Consider the following 14,520-nt stretch of genomic DNA (forward strand, 5'->3'; position numbering starts at 1 on the left):
TCTTCTGCTGTGGACCCTTCAGACACTATCCAGCAGCACTGTCGATCTAGTCTTGGATCAGCCCACAGGAACTTTCTAGTCCAGTTGCTTTTCTATTGGCTCCTTGGATGCGTCTTTCTGCCTTCATTTGAATGCCTGAGGGACTAATCTGCTTTAAAAATCAGTTGGTGAGTGGCCAAGTAGCAGTGCTTGGAGTGAGTGCTGACAAAATCACTTGATAATTGGATACTGCAGTAAATTATGAGGGTTCTTTTTAGCATCCAATTTCAGGGCTCGCTCCACATCACTGCTGCGTCATTTGCCGATAATTCCAAGATGCCCACCATGTTTATACTATGTTTCCTACGTGCATATTGTTTTTTTTTATTCAACGATGGCACTGCTTTTGAGTTGGGGAATGCTGCAACACGTGGAGAGAAAGGTGTCCGCCTTGTTTAAATAATGGATACTACAGAAACAAAAGCAACTTTTTTGGTGCTGAACCCGTTTTCTGTGTGGTTTTGTCTGTGCTTGCTCCCTGTTCACAAACAAGCATGGGTAAAGCCAAGAGCTTCTATGTTTGAATGGTATGTGCACGCCTGAAACAAACGGCAAACCTACTGTCTCTGCCATTGCGTATTTTGTGGGCCTGTTTGTCACTCCATTTTCTTTCTCTTCGTTTGTTTATATCAAATAAAGACCTGTACATGTTTGACTTTGCATGGGTGGAGTCTGCTACACTGTTTGTTCTGAAGACTTTGAGGCTACCACAGAGGTTCCACACAGTGATTGGGAAGGAAGAGGTTTGCAGAGGAAATAGATTACCATTGCATTTTTACCTCAAGCTGAGGGAAAGTGACAGTTGTAATTATGCACCCCTGATAGTTTTTTCACTTTTTTTTTTATTTCGTCTCTCCCATATAGTGCAGGCAGCATCCCAAGAAGAGTAGAACAGTACTTCACATAGAACAAATAACCACCCAGATATATCAAATGTATCAAGAGAATTTGGCCATTCATCAAGTACTGACTGTAAATATGGAATGCTATGGTCAAGACGTAGAAGCCGACAGGGCTAGTCTATTACTGCTGAAAATGTGATTTAGATAATGAGGTTTTAAAGTTCTTGCTTAATGCCCTGAAGTTTGTGGATTTCCATGTGTTTTCTGAGAGATTGGTATAGCTTCTGGGAATCACATAAGATAGAGACTTATCAAAATCAGTGTTGCTTTATTTCTAATTCAGAAATGAGTTTATCTTCGATGTTTAAGGGCTCATTGCTCAAAGGCAGGGGGTGGAGATGATTTGTCATATTTCAAAAAGTGTTTATCTTAGCTTCAGTTGTGCTGGTGTGTGGATTTATTAATCCCAGTGAGGTGTTTGGCAGGCCTACGTCAGTAAATAGGAGTTAAGCATAAACAACTGCATTAGTATCATTGCCCCCCCCCCCCCCCCAATCTGATATGAAGCGGCAAATGATAATTTTTCAGTTTTCACCAAAATGTTTTTGTTGTAACAGATGATAGGCCTGTGGCAAATGCCTAATGATGTAGTAAACACGAGAATATTGGTAGAAATGCAGTGTTCAGTCAGTTCTGCATTTATGGGTACCTTAGTCAATACTTTACTCTATCCTGAATTGTTTTTACAGCCACCCACTAATTGCAAGTAGCTGTGCCATGGCAATGAACCTTTTATATTTCTTGGATACACCTCCACAGATATCCAACAAGAGCCAGCAATGAAATAAAGAGACTATCCAACATAACTATATTTTTAAAGTTCTTTTATATGACTCTGTCATATAGTACCGGGCACAACTATGCAGTGCAGAAAATACTGTTTCTCTGTCACCTCGTCTAAAGGCTCTCCAGCCAGACAACAGTAACCAGTGATTTACTAATCGCCATATCATTCACCAGCACTCCTCTGATTTGAAGCCATATAGCTGCTCTTCACATGGTCAGTCAACTAAGCTAGTGGATAGTTACCAACCCCCCACTTTGAGAACACCCATAACAGAATGTTCCAGAATGCGAACAGTGAAGCACCAGACGGTCTTTGGCCAACTAAGAAAGTAGCATGCTCCATTGCTCCACCTTCTCTGGCCCATCTCCAAGAGCTTCCAAATGCGTTTCCATCTTGCATTATTCAGTTGTAAGATAGCTGTTAGTACTGGTATCCTTGGCGTGGTTTCCCCTGTCTTTTTTGCCTCGATCACCTGTATTTTTTAACTGTGTGCTGAACTTACTTTTTGTTGGGGTAGGTACTCTGGGCACTACACCACTACTAATCAGTGCTAAAGTGCAAGTGCTCCATGTGTAAATTATAATTCTTATTGGTTAGCCATGATTGGTCTATTTGATTCACTGGCAAGTCCCTTGTAAAGTGCACTGTGTGTGCCCAGGGCCTGTAAATCAAATGCTACTAGTGGGTCTGCAGCACTGGCTATGCCACCCACATGTAAATTTGTCTCAGGCCTGCCATTGCAGTGTCTGAGAGTGCAATTTTAAACTGCTATGTCGACCTGGCAAGTGCACCCACTTACTAGGCCCAACCATGCCTTTACATGTAAGGAACCCCTAAGGTAGGCCCAAGGTAGCCCCATGGGCAGAGTGCAGTGTATGTTAAGGGTAGGACATGTGCAGGTGTGTTTTACATGTCCTGCTAGTGAAATACTACCAATTTAGTTTTTCACTATTGCAAGGCCTGTCTATCCCATAGGTTATCGTTGGAGCTGCCTTTAAACATTTTACAAGTGTAACTTTCAATTGGGAAGAGGCAAACATTTGGAGTTTGAGCGCCCTGAGCTCAGAATTCAAAAATACATCTTTTAGTAAAGTTGGTTTTTAAATTGTCTGTTTGAAAATACCACTTTTAGGAAGGGGGGTTGTTCTCGTTTTACCATTCTGTGTTCCCCAACTGCCTGTGGAATCAATGTCTGGTTTAGACTGACTGGGTGGTTTGTGCATTCACTCTAGACAGTCACACAAAGGGAGCTGAGGTGTGTCCTGCACATCCTGATGAGCCATCACCAGACTGGTGGGTCTTCCTGAGCTAGAGTGATGGGAGGAGTTGCCACTGACACCTGAATAGGGCTGTGCCTGTCCTCTCGCAATGCTGTCTAAAACCTCTGGAGTGTTTCTGAAGCCAAGGCCAGGCAAGGCAGGAACTTGTAAACAACAAAGTCTTCTCTTTGAAGTATGCCTACTTCAAAGGCAAAAAGGGGTTGTATTGGACCTAAAACCCCACATTTTTACAACACTTTTGGATCAAGAGGAAACTCTGCCAAGGAGAAGAGCTGTGAGGAGTACAGCCCCTTTGCTGTGATTTGCTTTGCTGGGTTGCCCTGCAGTTGCTGCTTCTGCTTTGGATAGAAAAGGACTGGACTTCGTTGTGTATCCTGCTGATTGTGAAGTTTCTCTAAGGACTTGTTTGCTTGCATCCTCTTAAGAACTCTCAGGGCCACCAAAGACATCACATGCAGCATCCCTGCTCTCCACTGCTGGATGTTCTGACCTGCCTTGTAGTGCCAATTCCAGTTCTGGGCCCTTGGAGGTTGTTTTGCTGCTTCTACTGCTGAAAATCCACGCATCGCCCTTCCAGCGCTCGTTTTTCAGACGCAGCACCGCCTTGCGGGTGAAGTTTCCATGCACCGCCGCTGTTCAGTCGCAGAAATCGACGCAGCGCCTGCCAGAGGCCGAGGAATCTGCCACTGCCAGAGTTCAGTGCATGTGTCTCTGAAGTCTGAGACCACCGCACTGACTCTGACGCAGGCCCTGCTGTGCAAGTGGAAGAATCAAGGCTTCACCTGTCTGTGGAAATCAACGCAGTGCCTGGATTTCCTCACGCATCGCACCTGTGCATCAAGTCTTCATCAACAAAGCCCTGCATTAAGGAACCGAGGTCGCGTAGCCGGATTTCAATGTATCCCCTCCCCTCGCAGTAAGAAACCGACCCATCCCCTCCTCTCACAGTAAGAAGCCGATGTATCACCTCTCCTGCGTAGCAGTAAGGAACCGACATATCACCTCCCACGGGAGCAAGGAACCAACGCATCACCTTCTCCCAGAATAAGGAACCAACGCACTGCTTATGTTTTTCAGCTCCTCACCTCCCCTGCTCCTGTTTTCATCTTTGGTTTTTGATTCATCCCGGTACTTTGCACCAAAAAGTGACACATCATAGTTTTCTATGAACTGAACTGATTTAACCCTTTTAAAAGTAATATCTTGACTTATATAGGTTAGATTTATGTTGTTTTGCTTCGATAAAGATTGGTTATTTTTCTAAACTGGTGTGGTGATGTCCATTTGAAGTGTTTTCACTGTGTTACTATGTGTTATGCACAAATAATTTACAGATTGCCTCTGAGATCAGCCTGACTACTTGTGCCAAGGGGTTAAGCAGGGGTTATCTTAGGTGCGTGATATCCTGACTAGATGGAAGGGTCCCTACCTGGACAAGGGTGCAAACCACTTCCAACTAGAGACCCCATTTCTAACAGCGGTCACCCACCTTGTCAGGATCACCTGTTAAGCTGCAAGCAGTATATGTGACGCAATCCTACTATGCTTTGAACACAATAGGTGTTGTGCTTCAGGTGTTGCCCAGCAGTATCTCCTCTGTGCCAGTGGCCTAATCTGACCCTGTGGCTTCTCTGATTATCAGAAGGTTGCCTCCCAAAAGGAAGCAATACAGGGACAGTAACAAAGAATGTGGATGGAAGTGTCCTCTCTGCAGCCCCTCCCGACTTTCACCTCCCCTTGAGCCATCAATAGCATGGTGGCTTTTCAGAGTGTAGTTCTACCTGTGATATTTTGTATATCATCTTTCCACCTGTGTGGTGGTGAAATTGTTGGCTCTAACCAATATATCCTCCCATTGTTCCAGTTCCAAACAAATCCCTAATCCCCTCTCTTGCCTGATATTTTAGCTTAAAACATGGCTTCCGCTTTATAAGCATAGCATAGGGTTTTGAGGGTGCGTTTCCTTCCAGTTGGGATATTTGATAATTTTTAGTTTGGTTAATTAGCGAGGCTCCTAGTAGCTCTGTCCTTCATTAATGGTTGTGGTTTCGTGTGGGGTAGTTGTGTGTTTCAATATCTTTCTTTCTCATCCAATTTGAAGTCAAAGTTTATTTTCTCTTCATGAAAGAGGTCATGTAGAACCTTGTAATCAAACTCCCTCTACTTGACAAAGGCTTGGACTTAAGGTGGTCTTACCTTGTTATGGGAGATGAAGGAAGTGGGAGAAGAGTTCTGGTCACACCATTTATAGAGTTGGTTTTACTCTCTCAGGGTTGCTTTCGTAACAGGATAGATATACAATGTCCCTCTGACACTATCCCAGCAACTGCACCTCCCAAAGTAGCCTCTTGTTCTCTGTGACCTGTCCTATTGCACACCTTCATGGTCCCCAGGCAGGTCCATTCATACGTGTAGCAAAGCAAGAGCTATTTAATGATATTTAGCTAGCTCAGGCATGCTCATCCCTCCCCTCCACCCCCACTCCCCCCACAGACAGACACAGAGACAGAGTGTCTCTCTTCTCCAACTAGAGAAATCTGTTCTAATACTCTTGAATCTGCGCAAGAAATTCCTTATGGAATCCTAGGGGCAATTGTTTGAAATACATAAATGACCTTTGTGACGATGGACACTTTAAGCGCCTTTATTTGGGTTACCCGTAACAGTTGAGGGTGCTTCCTTCTCAGCTTATCCTGAAGCATGGATTAAATAGGTTTCACGTTGGCTTCCCTTATATCCATCAGTGTAGGCGTCAGTACAATTTTCACGTAAGTAATTGAGTCCCTAGTCCAGTGAAATTGGGTGGACTTGGACAGAGTGTAGCACAGCCAAATCTAGCGTACTTCTAAGTGTCATGGATTTGGTTATGTTGACCTTAAATCCCAAGGTTCCCTGGTAACATAGTTCTATAATCACAACACAATGAGGGTGGTCTAATGGGAGTGAATGAACAAACCAAACACGTACTGATCCTAAACAAACACAAGGAGGTAAGTATGGTTAATTAAATGTATACTTGTACTCACTAAAAAATTATTTTATTAAGGACGAGAACCCTAATGCACCCTTTAGTGGCATGCTTCATCACTGGGCAACCTGGTGTGATGTCCACGTCACACTGTCTGCCATTCAGGGCGCCTGGGTGGAAGGTCCATGTTACAGCATGATCTGGACTGTCCTGCAACCTCCACATCAAGTCCCAGGGTATCAAGCCTTGGTGAAGGACTTTGTGGACCTCCTCTGTATTGCAGTGTTTGCTTCTTTACAAAGGATGTGGTTCTATTAAAGTCACATCTTTTGTGCTATGTAAAAGGGAAAATGATTTTAAAATCTCTTCCCTTGTAGAAGGATGAGTGGTCACTTTGCATAATCTATTCTTTCTCTTAGATTTGCTGGAGGCAAGCTAAGACGACAAGCAGCGGACTGGGGGAAGGGTGTCTGTATCAGCTGCACCAGCAGACCTGAGATGGTCATTAGGTCTAGTCAGGCCATCTCAATTTGTGTCTTCCACTGCAATCTCTGCTCAGAGCTACAAGACTTGGCCAAGTTGTTCCCCCACGCCCTGCCACCGAGGTCACAGTCCTGGGTGGCAGCATGTATCTGTTGTTAGAGTGGGTGGGTTACATGGCTAAGCCTGTTGAGGGGCCACCCCTTCACTGAGCCTCACCGGTCAGTTGGGGCAAAGTGGGTCGCTGCCTCCAACATCTCCCCAGTGCGTCTTGCCAGCTGTCATCATGACTCTTTCCCGTATGTTTCTGAGTGCAGCATAGGCTGATCGGTGTGTTGCCAATTGTCTGAGTAGCGCATCAGTTGTCCTAGGTGGTGTCAGGCATCAGTTGCCCCTCGAGATCCAGACTGGGGACCACAGAATCTGGCTGGGTGAGTGCTGGATTCCTACTTTTTAACTGTGTAATGAACAGCATTTTACTTTGTTGAAAGTGGCTTGTTTTTATGGAAAGTGTGGTAGGGTCTCAAATAATGATCACTGTATTTAATTTAAAAATATTAATCTTTCTAACAGAAAACTGGTTATTCTGGACAATGTTTCCTTATAACTGTTCACTTTAAACATGTTATACACAGCCTTGTTTATGAAAGCAAATTAACAATTCTGAAAAAAGTCCAAACCATTTTTTTTTGTTGCCTTTTGCAGGTATGTAGGTAACCTCTCCAGAGATGTGACAGAAGTGCTTATTCTCCAGTTATTCAGTCAAATTGGGCCATGTAAAAGCTGCAAAATGATAACTGAGGTAAGGCCTGTATGTTATATTGACACTATAGCTCCTTTTAAAATTCACACACAGTTAGTCATTTCCAAAAGGTGGCGATGAAGTCCTTGAGGGTCTTACGGCAATAAATGTTTTCAGGCAAAAAACAAGCATAAAAGAGGGAGCTTGCACTTACACGGCAAACTCATCATTTGAATCAATTGAATTGGGTAAACGGGTTCTGTTAATTTGTACTGTTTTTGTTCCGTAGAAAATTGAAGTATGTGACCTTTGTATATGGCAATTGGAATTATAGTGCAGTAACATCGGAGAAGATTCATGGCAAGTTTGAGTTTTAACATTCTAATTGGGAATGTCCTGAATGTGCTGTTTTCACAGCTTAGTTCTGTATTTCACTCTGCGTTTTATACTTTTTGTCATGCTTCCCCTAAATATTTAAAGTTTAACCATGGTATAGGTGACAGAGTGCTTATCATCCTAGGTTATTATGCTCAGTTTCTTAGCCCATCTAGGATTATTTGGCTAAGCACTTCATTATTGTTCTTCATTAATCACAATCTCATTAGTTCACACAATGGCAAAGTTTATGCAGTGAAAATAGAGAGTACTTGTTTCCATTTGGAGGGTTGTTTCTGTTCTTTTTACTTTTCTTTGGTACCTTTTCCTTCAGAGAGCGCGCAGCAAGAAAGCCAAAATGTTTCTCCCTGTATTGGCTCATATGCCTGGGGCTTTTTCAAGGCTGGAATACATGTAGTAAAAAAAACAAAAAAAGCTTTTTATAAAAAAAAAAAAAAAATACAGTAGGGTGTTGCTATTAGAATTGATTGCCCCTTTGGTGTTTCACATCATGCACCAGAAGAAATCCACTGCAATGTAATGCATTTGTGAGCACACATGTGAAGACCAAAATAAATTGTCTGACTCTGAAAACATAAAAGGCAATTTATCTGTATCAGTTTATATAGCCTAGACAGTGGTTGAAAATCATTGTCAAATTCACACCATGCATGACTAAGTTTAGAGAATGGTTTATGGGAATCTTGTGTCTCCATAAACTATCAGGTTGTCACCCTGAGGAGTAGTAGGCCCTTCCCTCAACCAGAATGCAGCCAACACCACACTTTTCTGTTGGATAAGTAATCACACATTAAAGGTACTTCATAGCCTGCAGGGCCTCACAACTCCAATTAAAGTACTATGTATTGTGCAATAGTGACCCACACCCATAGATCATTTTCTCAAACATCCACCCCGACAAGAGATGGAAGAGAGGAGGAAGGAAAGGCGGAGGGAGGGATTGTGGGGGAGCGCAATGAAACTAGCAGAACTAGCTAAAACTTTAAGTAATATTACACAGGTGCAGTCTATCCCATGCAAGCAACAAGAGGAAAATGGTCAGGTGTTCTCGCCGCTAACTGTAGCTGCCAATTGGCCCTTTGAATCATTGTTCTCCTCCTTATAACTATTCTTGGATTATTAGCCTTACAGAACATCACTCGCTGTGGATTTGTGAGTGTGAAGATCTTGTCAGCATGTTTAAACCTCAATTTTTGGGGTCTTACAGTGAAGCCTCGTGACCCATCACCCGCTGCTCTTTCTTGATCCCTGGAGCTCTCCTTTCCTGTATTGGGTGGCACAACAAAGATCCCTGTGAAATGAGCACTTTTCCATCTCTCCATATTAAGTCTCTGATGTTAGTGCTGCTGTGATTACAGATATATGCGACTTCTCAGGAGTACTAGCACAGTTCTTTCCACTGATATTTTCATTCCTGGCGTACTTTATACATCTCCCATCTGAATGTACTGTCAGGTTCTAAGACCTTGGAATGTAGGACATGTAGGATTAATGCTCTGAGTGCCTCATTCGTGGTAATCGGTGGGATTCATAGGATTTTCAGATTGGATACTTGAGCTAACTTATCTAAGAGTTAAACTTCTTGCTGCAGGCCACATATTGTGGTTAACCATGAACATTTTAAAGATACTGTATTGTCTCATTTAAGCTAAATTTCTTGATTAGTATTTTTTTGCCACATTAGCCCTGTGACTGCGTCCTCAACCTCCTTGACAAAGAAAGAGATATTGCATGAAAATATTTATTCTTCGTAGCCAATCCAGTTCTATGGACCCTCTTAATTTCTCCAACTGGGATCAGTGCTTAGTTTGTAAAATAATTAAGTGCCAGGGCCTAAAATATTTCTCGGGAGTCTGCTGCTGCCAGCGACAGAAATGTCTATTTGTTTGATTTTAACAAATATAAAATTGCCTTTAAAAAATTCTGCTTAAAATAATATTCACACAGTGACAACATGTGGTGGATAAATATGGGCCAGTGGTTCGAAGAAGGTGCTGGTACCGAGCACTGGCAAATATTCACACAAATTAAGCACTGGCTGGTACCCTATTCTTTGTAGCAAAAAAGAAGACATTAGTTCTTAAATTGGTTGCATTTGACTTTACAGTACTTTATCTTATTCATCATATACTGGACATTTTTATACACACTAAACTAGATCACTGAGGTGCTTCTAATCTGGTCTGTAAGTATGCCGACGACCAATTTGAAGACTGCTTTTAAAATCAAGCTTCGACATTGAGTGTCTGACAGTGGCATTCTGCCTTTGCAATTCACATGTGGCCTTTCAGTGCTTTTTACTGACGTCTTTTCATATTTGATCAAACTGTACAAGGCAGCCTACTTGGACAATATCTTAATCTATTCACATCCTGTCTGGTCTAGAACATGCAACACATGTACAGAATGTCCTCACACACCTTAGTCAGCAGAAACTGTGCCAAGGGACTAACCACCTTTTCATGCACATTTCAAATGCCTTACATATAATGGAGTTTCAGCAGATAGAACAATTTAGGCTATAATGCAATGATTAATAACACAGAATGTGAAGGTTAACCAACACTTCTTGCGTTTCTCAGATTTCTGTGATTTAGTCCACAGTGCTCACTAATCCACTAGCTTTCGATTGATCTTCCAGAAAAAAAGAATCCATTTACATGGTCTGAAAAAACCATGAGGCTTCTTTCCACCTTAAAAAAAAAGCACATGTAAGGCCCTTATACTATCGCAGCTTGATGCCACTAAAAATCACCTTGTGAACACATGCTACCCTTCAGCCTTCAGTTTCATTGCACCGTTAAATCCATCCTACATTAGAATGTTCACCACTTGTAAAATTAAATGTATCGGATGACTATTGCTCAATATATCATAGGGAATTGCTGGCCACGGAGGTATGTTTTGTGCCTTAGCATCACTATCTTGCAGTTGTCACAGAACAAAAAAAAGAAAGAGGAAACAAAACGTACTATTTTTAAAATCTACATGTTTGTTTCCCTACACTGGGGAGGAACGGGAGCAGTCGCCTAGGAACCACGCAGGAAACTTTCCTTGAGGCAGTTCTGACAAACAGGGGTTTCCCCTCCCCTCCTCCCATGGGGCCAGTAGCTTTGGCTTTTAGGGCTTGAATCTAGGAGCCATCCAATTGTGGAGTGTGACACTGATCACGCCCACACAGTGGTACACTCTTGCCACTTTTGGTAAGAACGGAATCCCTATTTACATATTTAGGTGCTGATGAATGCCCTGGACCCTCCTGGGCCAAGACGGCAGAAACATGTCGACCTCTAAACACAACGGTTAGGGTCCACTAATTCCCCCACATACCGTCACCTGCTTTTAAAACATCATATAGTTACCTCTCACATTAAAAAAGCACAATGAGGATAACTAAAATGATTTTTAATCTCACTCACTTATACACGGGCCCCCACTTAGTTTAGAAGTGCATCTCTGTCGTCCGGTGTATGCCCGCCCTCTATCAAACCAAGGTTTTAGACGGCGAGGACTGGTCAATGATGAAGCATGACACCAGGGGGTGTGTGAGACCAGTCCGTTACTTTTTGTGAGATGTCCTCACTCACAATATAACTCAAACCTTATAGTGGTTATCACTTTAGGAGCAGCTCTTCTGTGGTTAAACATGTTTCCCATATGCTCATTAGATGCTGTTTTTATATCACGTTGCATGCACTCTCAGATTCTCCTGAATCAAACATCGAAAAGTGGATTTGGATTTGTTCTCAACTTTATGCAGGATAGTCCTTAACCCGTAACGGATGACTTAAAAGCATGTTAAGATCTATGTACGTTAAATAACTGTTGAATGTAAAATTAAGCTGTTTTACAGAGGTGTTGTTAGAAACCGAAAGTGTAATGATTTACTCAAAAGTCCTTTAGGCCATGCTTCTCTGTGGTAAGTGCCTCTCTTTCTACTCCACTTTCTTCTGTGATCCTGCTAGATTGAGGAGTAGGATGTAAGATTTTCAAAAGAAGTAGCAAGAAATTATTCCATGTCCTTGAAACCTTTCAGTTCTACCTCAGAAACCCTTATATCTCGCCTCACTTCGCCTAACCTTTTACATAGTTATCGTTCTGTGATCACATGAGGCTTTTACTTCAGATACCTCATGATGCGTTCTCCAACATTTTTTGGATGATCTGAATTGAAAGACTACACTGTCTGATGAAATCATGTTTAAGGAAATTCTGGGGCTACTTTGATAGCACATGTTCATGGAAATGTGAGTGTCCACATCGGGTTATGCTTTTGTAGGCTTGTGATAGCAAATACGACTCCTTGAGTGCTGGTTTGGTTGGCTGGTATTAAGCTTTGCAAACTGTTGGACACCAATGTACAATTTAAAACATTACAAAGATAAATAAGTTTGGGTAGCAAAGATTTGAAGTCTAGTAAAGGGGTCTCCAACCTTTGCTAGACTGAGAACTACTTATGTTCAATGAAAAGCGTTGAGAGCTACTAATATCAGTGTTGTAGAATTTCAATTTTGTTATATGTATATTTATTCAACCAAGCAAAAGCTTTCTCATTTAATAAGCTGGGCTGCACATAGGTGAGCTACTCAGAGGTGGCTGTATAGACCCCTGATCTAGTACCAACACTTCTTACACCAGCCAGCCATGCATTTAAACATGAAATAAATATGCTCATTAAAGCGAAGGTACATAGGACAAACCTAGGTAAAATGTTCCTTTTATTCATAGTTTATCTCAAAATAGTGTCTTATGCATCATATTTGCTTGATCTCAGTTATACCACATTTTAAAGACTTGAATGAACCATCTGGATGATAACAGTTTTCAATTCCAAATTACATTTAGTTTAAATGTTTTTTTTTCTCTGGTAGGGTTCCATCAATTTATTTATCAATTTGCTCCCAGTATCATTTTTCTCTAAGAAACCAAACTACTGGTTAAAGTAGTCACTTCAAATCCATCCTTCCTTCCCTTGTTGATGGTTCTGGCAATCCTCGCCAGGCAACATGCTCATGTTCTATCAATCATAGTTCTGTGTACTACTTTTTTGTTGAGCAGAATCCATTCAAACTATTGCAGGGTTTGTCTGTTATGGTGATTGAGGTTTTTTTGTAGGAGTCTCTACTACAGTGATAAATGAGTTGCGTTCATTTGCAGTGTTTATCAACTTTTCTTTCTCTTTTTGAATGAGGTCCGCTCATTGAAAATGAAAATCATCTGAATATCTTGATTTCTGAATTCCACACTATGTTGGCTTTATCAGTTTCCCCAATCCTTTCTTGTCAGCTAGGTTCTGAAAGTGTAATCTGCGATGCCCAAGGGAAACATAGAGAAGTAATTTGGCCTAATTCTATTCTATTCCAGTCTATTCAGATTTATAGAGTGAATGGCTACCCCAGCGGGGTTTCCCAGCTCTAGCATAAACAGAAGACGTAACAGATCGAAAACTTGAAAAGCCAGGTCTTCAGCAGCTTTGTAAACATCACTTGAGAGTTACGTATGCAGAGTTTTAGAGGAGAAGGGAGTTTCATAGCTTTAGTCCAAGAAAGGCAAACAAACGCCCTCACTGTCTTGGCAGTCTAACTTGGGTAATAGTTGCAAAGTTTGTAATGGCTGTTGCAGAGCTCTCGCATAGAAGAATAAAGGTGAATCAGTATTCGTATATATGGTGGGCCCGTGTAATGCAGATCTTTATGCATATAGTAGAACGCCATTAATTGAATACAGTTGGCTAACGGAAGCCAGTGGATTTGTTGGAGATGATGGTAGACCGATGCAAATTTTGCAATTTGGCATACGAGGCAAACTGCCGTATTTTAGACAATCTGAAGCTGCTTTGTCCGAGAATTGCTAGCACCCAGGTATAGAGCTTTGCCATAATCTAATCGGGATGTGACTAAAGTCCACACAATCGTTCTTTGAGTTGAAGAAGGTAAGAGCCATAACATTTTACTTACACATCTGAATAGGCCAAAACGGTAGGCTGCCCCCTTAATGATTTGCTGATCCATAGTAAATCTATCGCTCAACCGTAAACCTAGATCTTTAATCGCCTGTCTGGGAATTTTACACAAGCCCAGTTCCTCTGGCTAGCAGCGGGAGCCCCAAAACTGAGGTTGATTCCTCATACAGTTTTGCAAACTGGGGTAAGCAAGGAGCTAGATCCTAGGAGCTCAAATTGTCCTTCGCAGACAATGATACCACAATTTGCATATCATATGTATTAGAATAAAGTGACAAACCATACGCATATACTTTGTCCGCCAGAGGGCGGATATATATGTTGAAGAGCATGGAGCTCAACGAGGAGCCCTGAGGGACTCCTTGAGGTAGTGTGTGAACAGATGATTCATTTGGATTCACGATGACTTGAAAAGAACAATCTTCCAGGAAAGATTAGAACCGAGAGAGGGCAAGCACTTGAATACCAAAATCCGATAACCTCCGGAGGAACACTCGATTGGACACAGTATTGAATGAGTCGCTCAAGTCCAGAAGGATGAGAATGGCTGTTCTGCCTCTATTCAGCTCCTGCCTGAGTTGCTTGGTTACACCTAGCAGTGCAGTATCAGTGCTGTGTTTCAGCCGGAATCCAGATTGGGAGGGGTGGAGCAAGTTGTTAATCTCCAGAAATGCAGAAGGTTTGTGATTGATGTACTTTTCGAGAATCTATGCACAAAGAGGAAGCAGCGAGATTGGACGATAATTGGCCCAGTCAGAAACCCCTATGCAATAAGCCTTCTACATAAGACACTGCAAATAACTTTTGTAACGCAAAGACATTTTAAAACAGTTCTGAAGGCACAGAGCTAGTTGAGCACTGCTGCTTTCTGTTGCCGCTCTGGACTGCGTTCCTTTTTTCTTGTCCATGCACCATGTTAGAGCCCAGTGAAACTTCCACTTTGCAGTGAGATGCCAGAGCCTCT

At 42.1% G+C, this 14,520-nt stretch overlaps 1 protein-coding gene across 2 annotated transcripts in view; it reads left to right on the forward strand.

Moving 5' to 3' along the window:
* The window catches only part of TIAL1 (TIA1 cytotoxic granule associated RNA binding protein like 1), a 574,257-nt gene that overhangs the window by 115,759 nt on the left and 443,978 nt on the right, over positions 1-14,520 (forward strand). For both annotated transcript variants that reach the window (XM_085602861.1, XM_085602871.1), the window contains exon 2: positions 7,162-7,258. In XM_085602861.1, coding sequence (XP_085458987.1) covers positions 7,162-7,258 — 97 coding nt within the window. The remainder of the gene's footprint in view (positions 1-7,161; positions 7,259-14,520) is intronic.

Source organism: Triturus cristatus, chromosome 1_2 (assembly GCF_964204655.1).
Source record: "Triturus cristatus chromosome 1_2, aTriCri1.1, whole genome shotgun sequence".
NCBI lineage: Eukaryota > Metazoa > Chordata > Amphibia > Caudata > Salamandridae > Triturus > Triturus cristatus.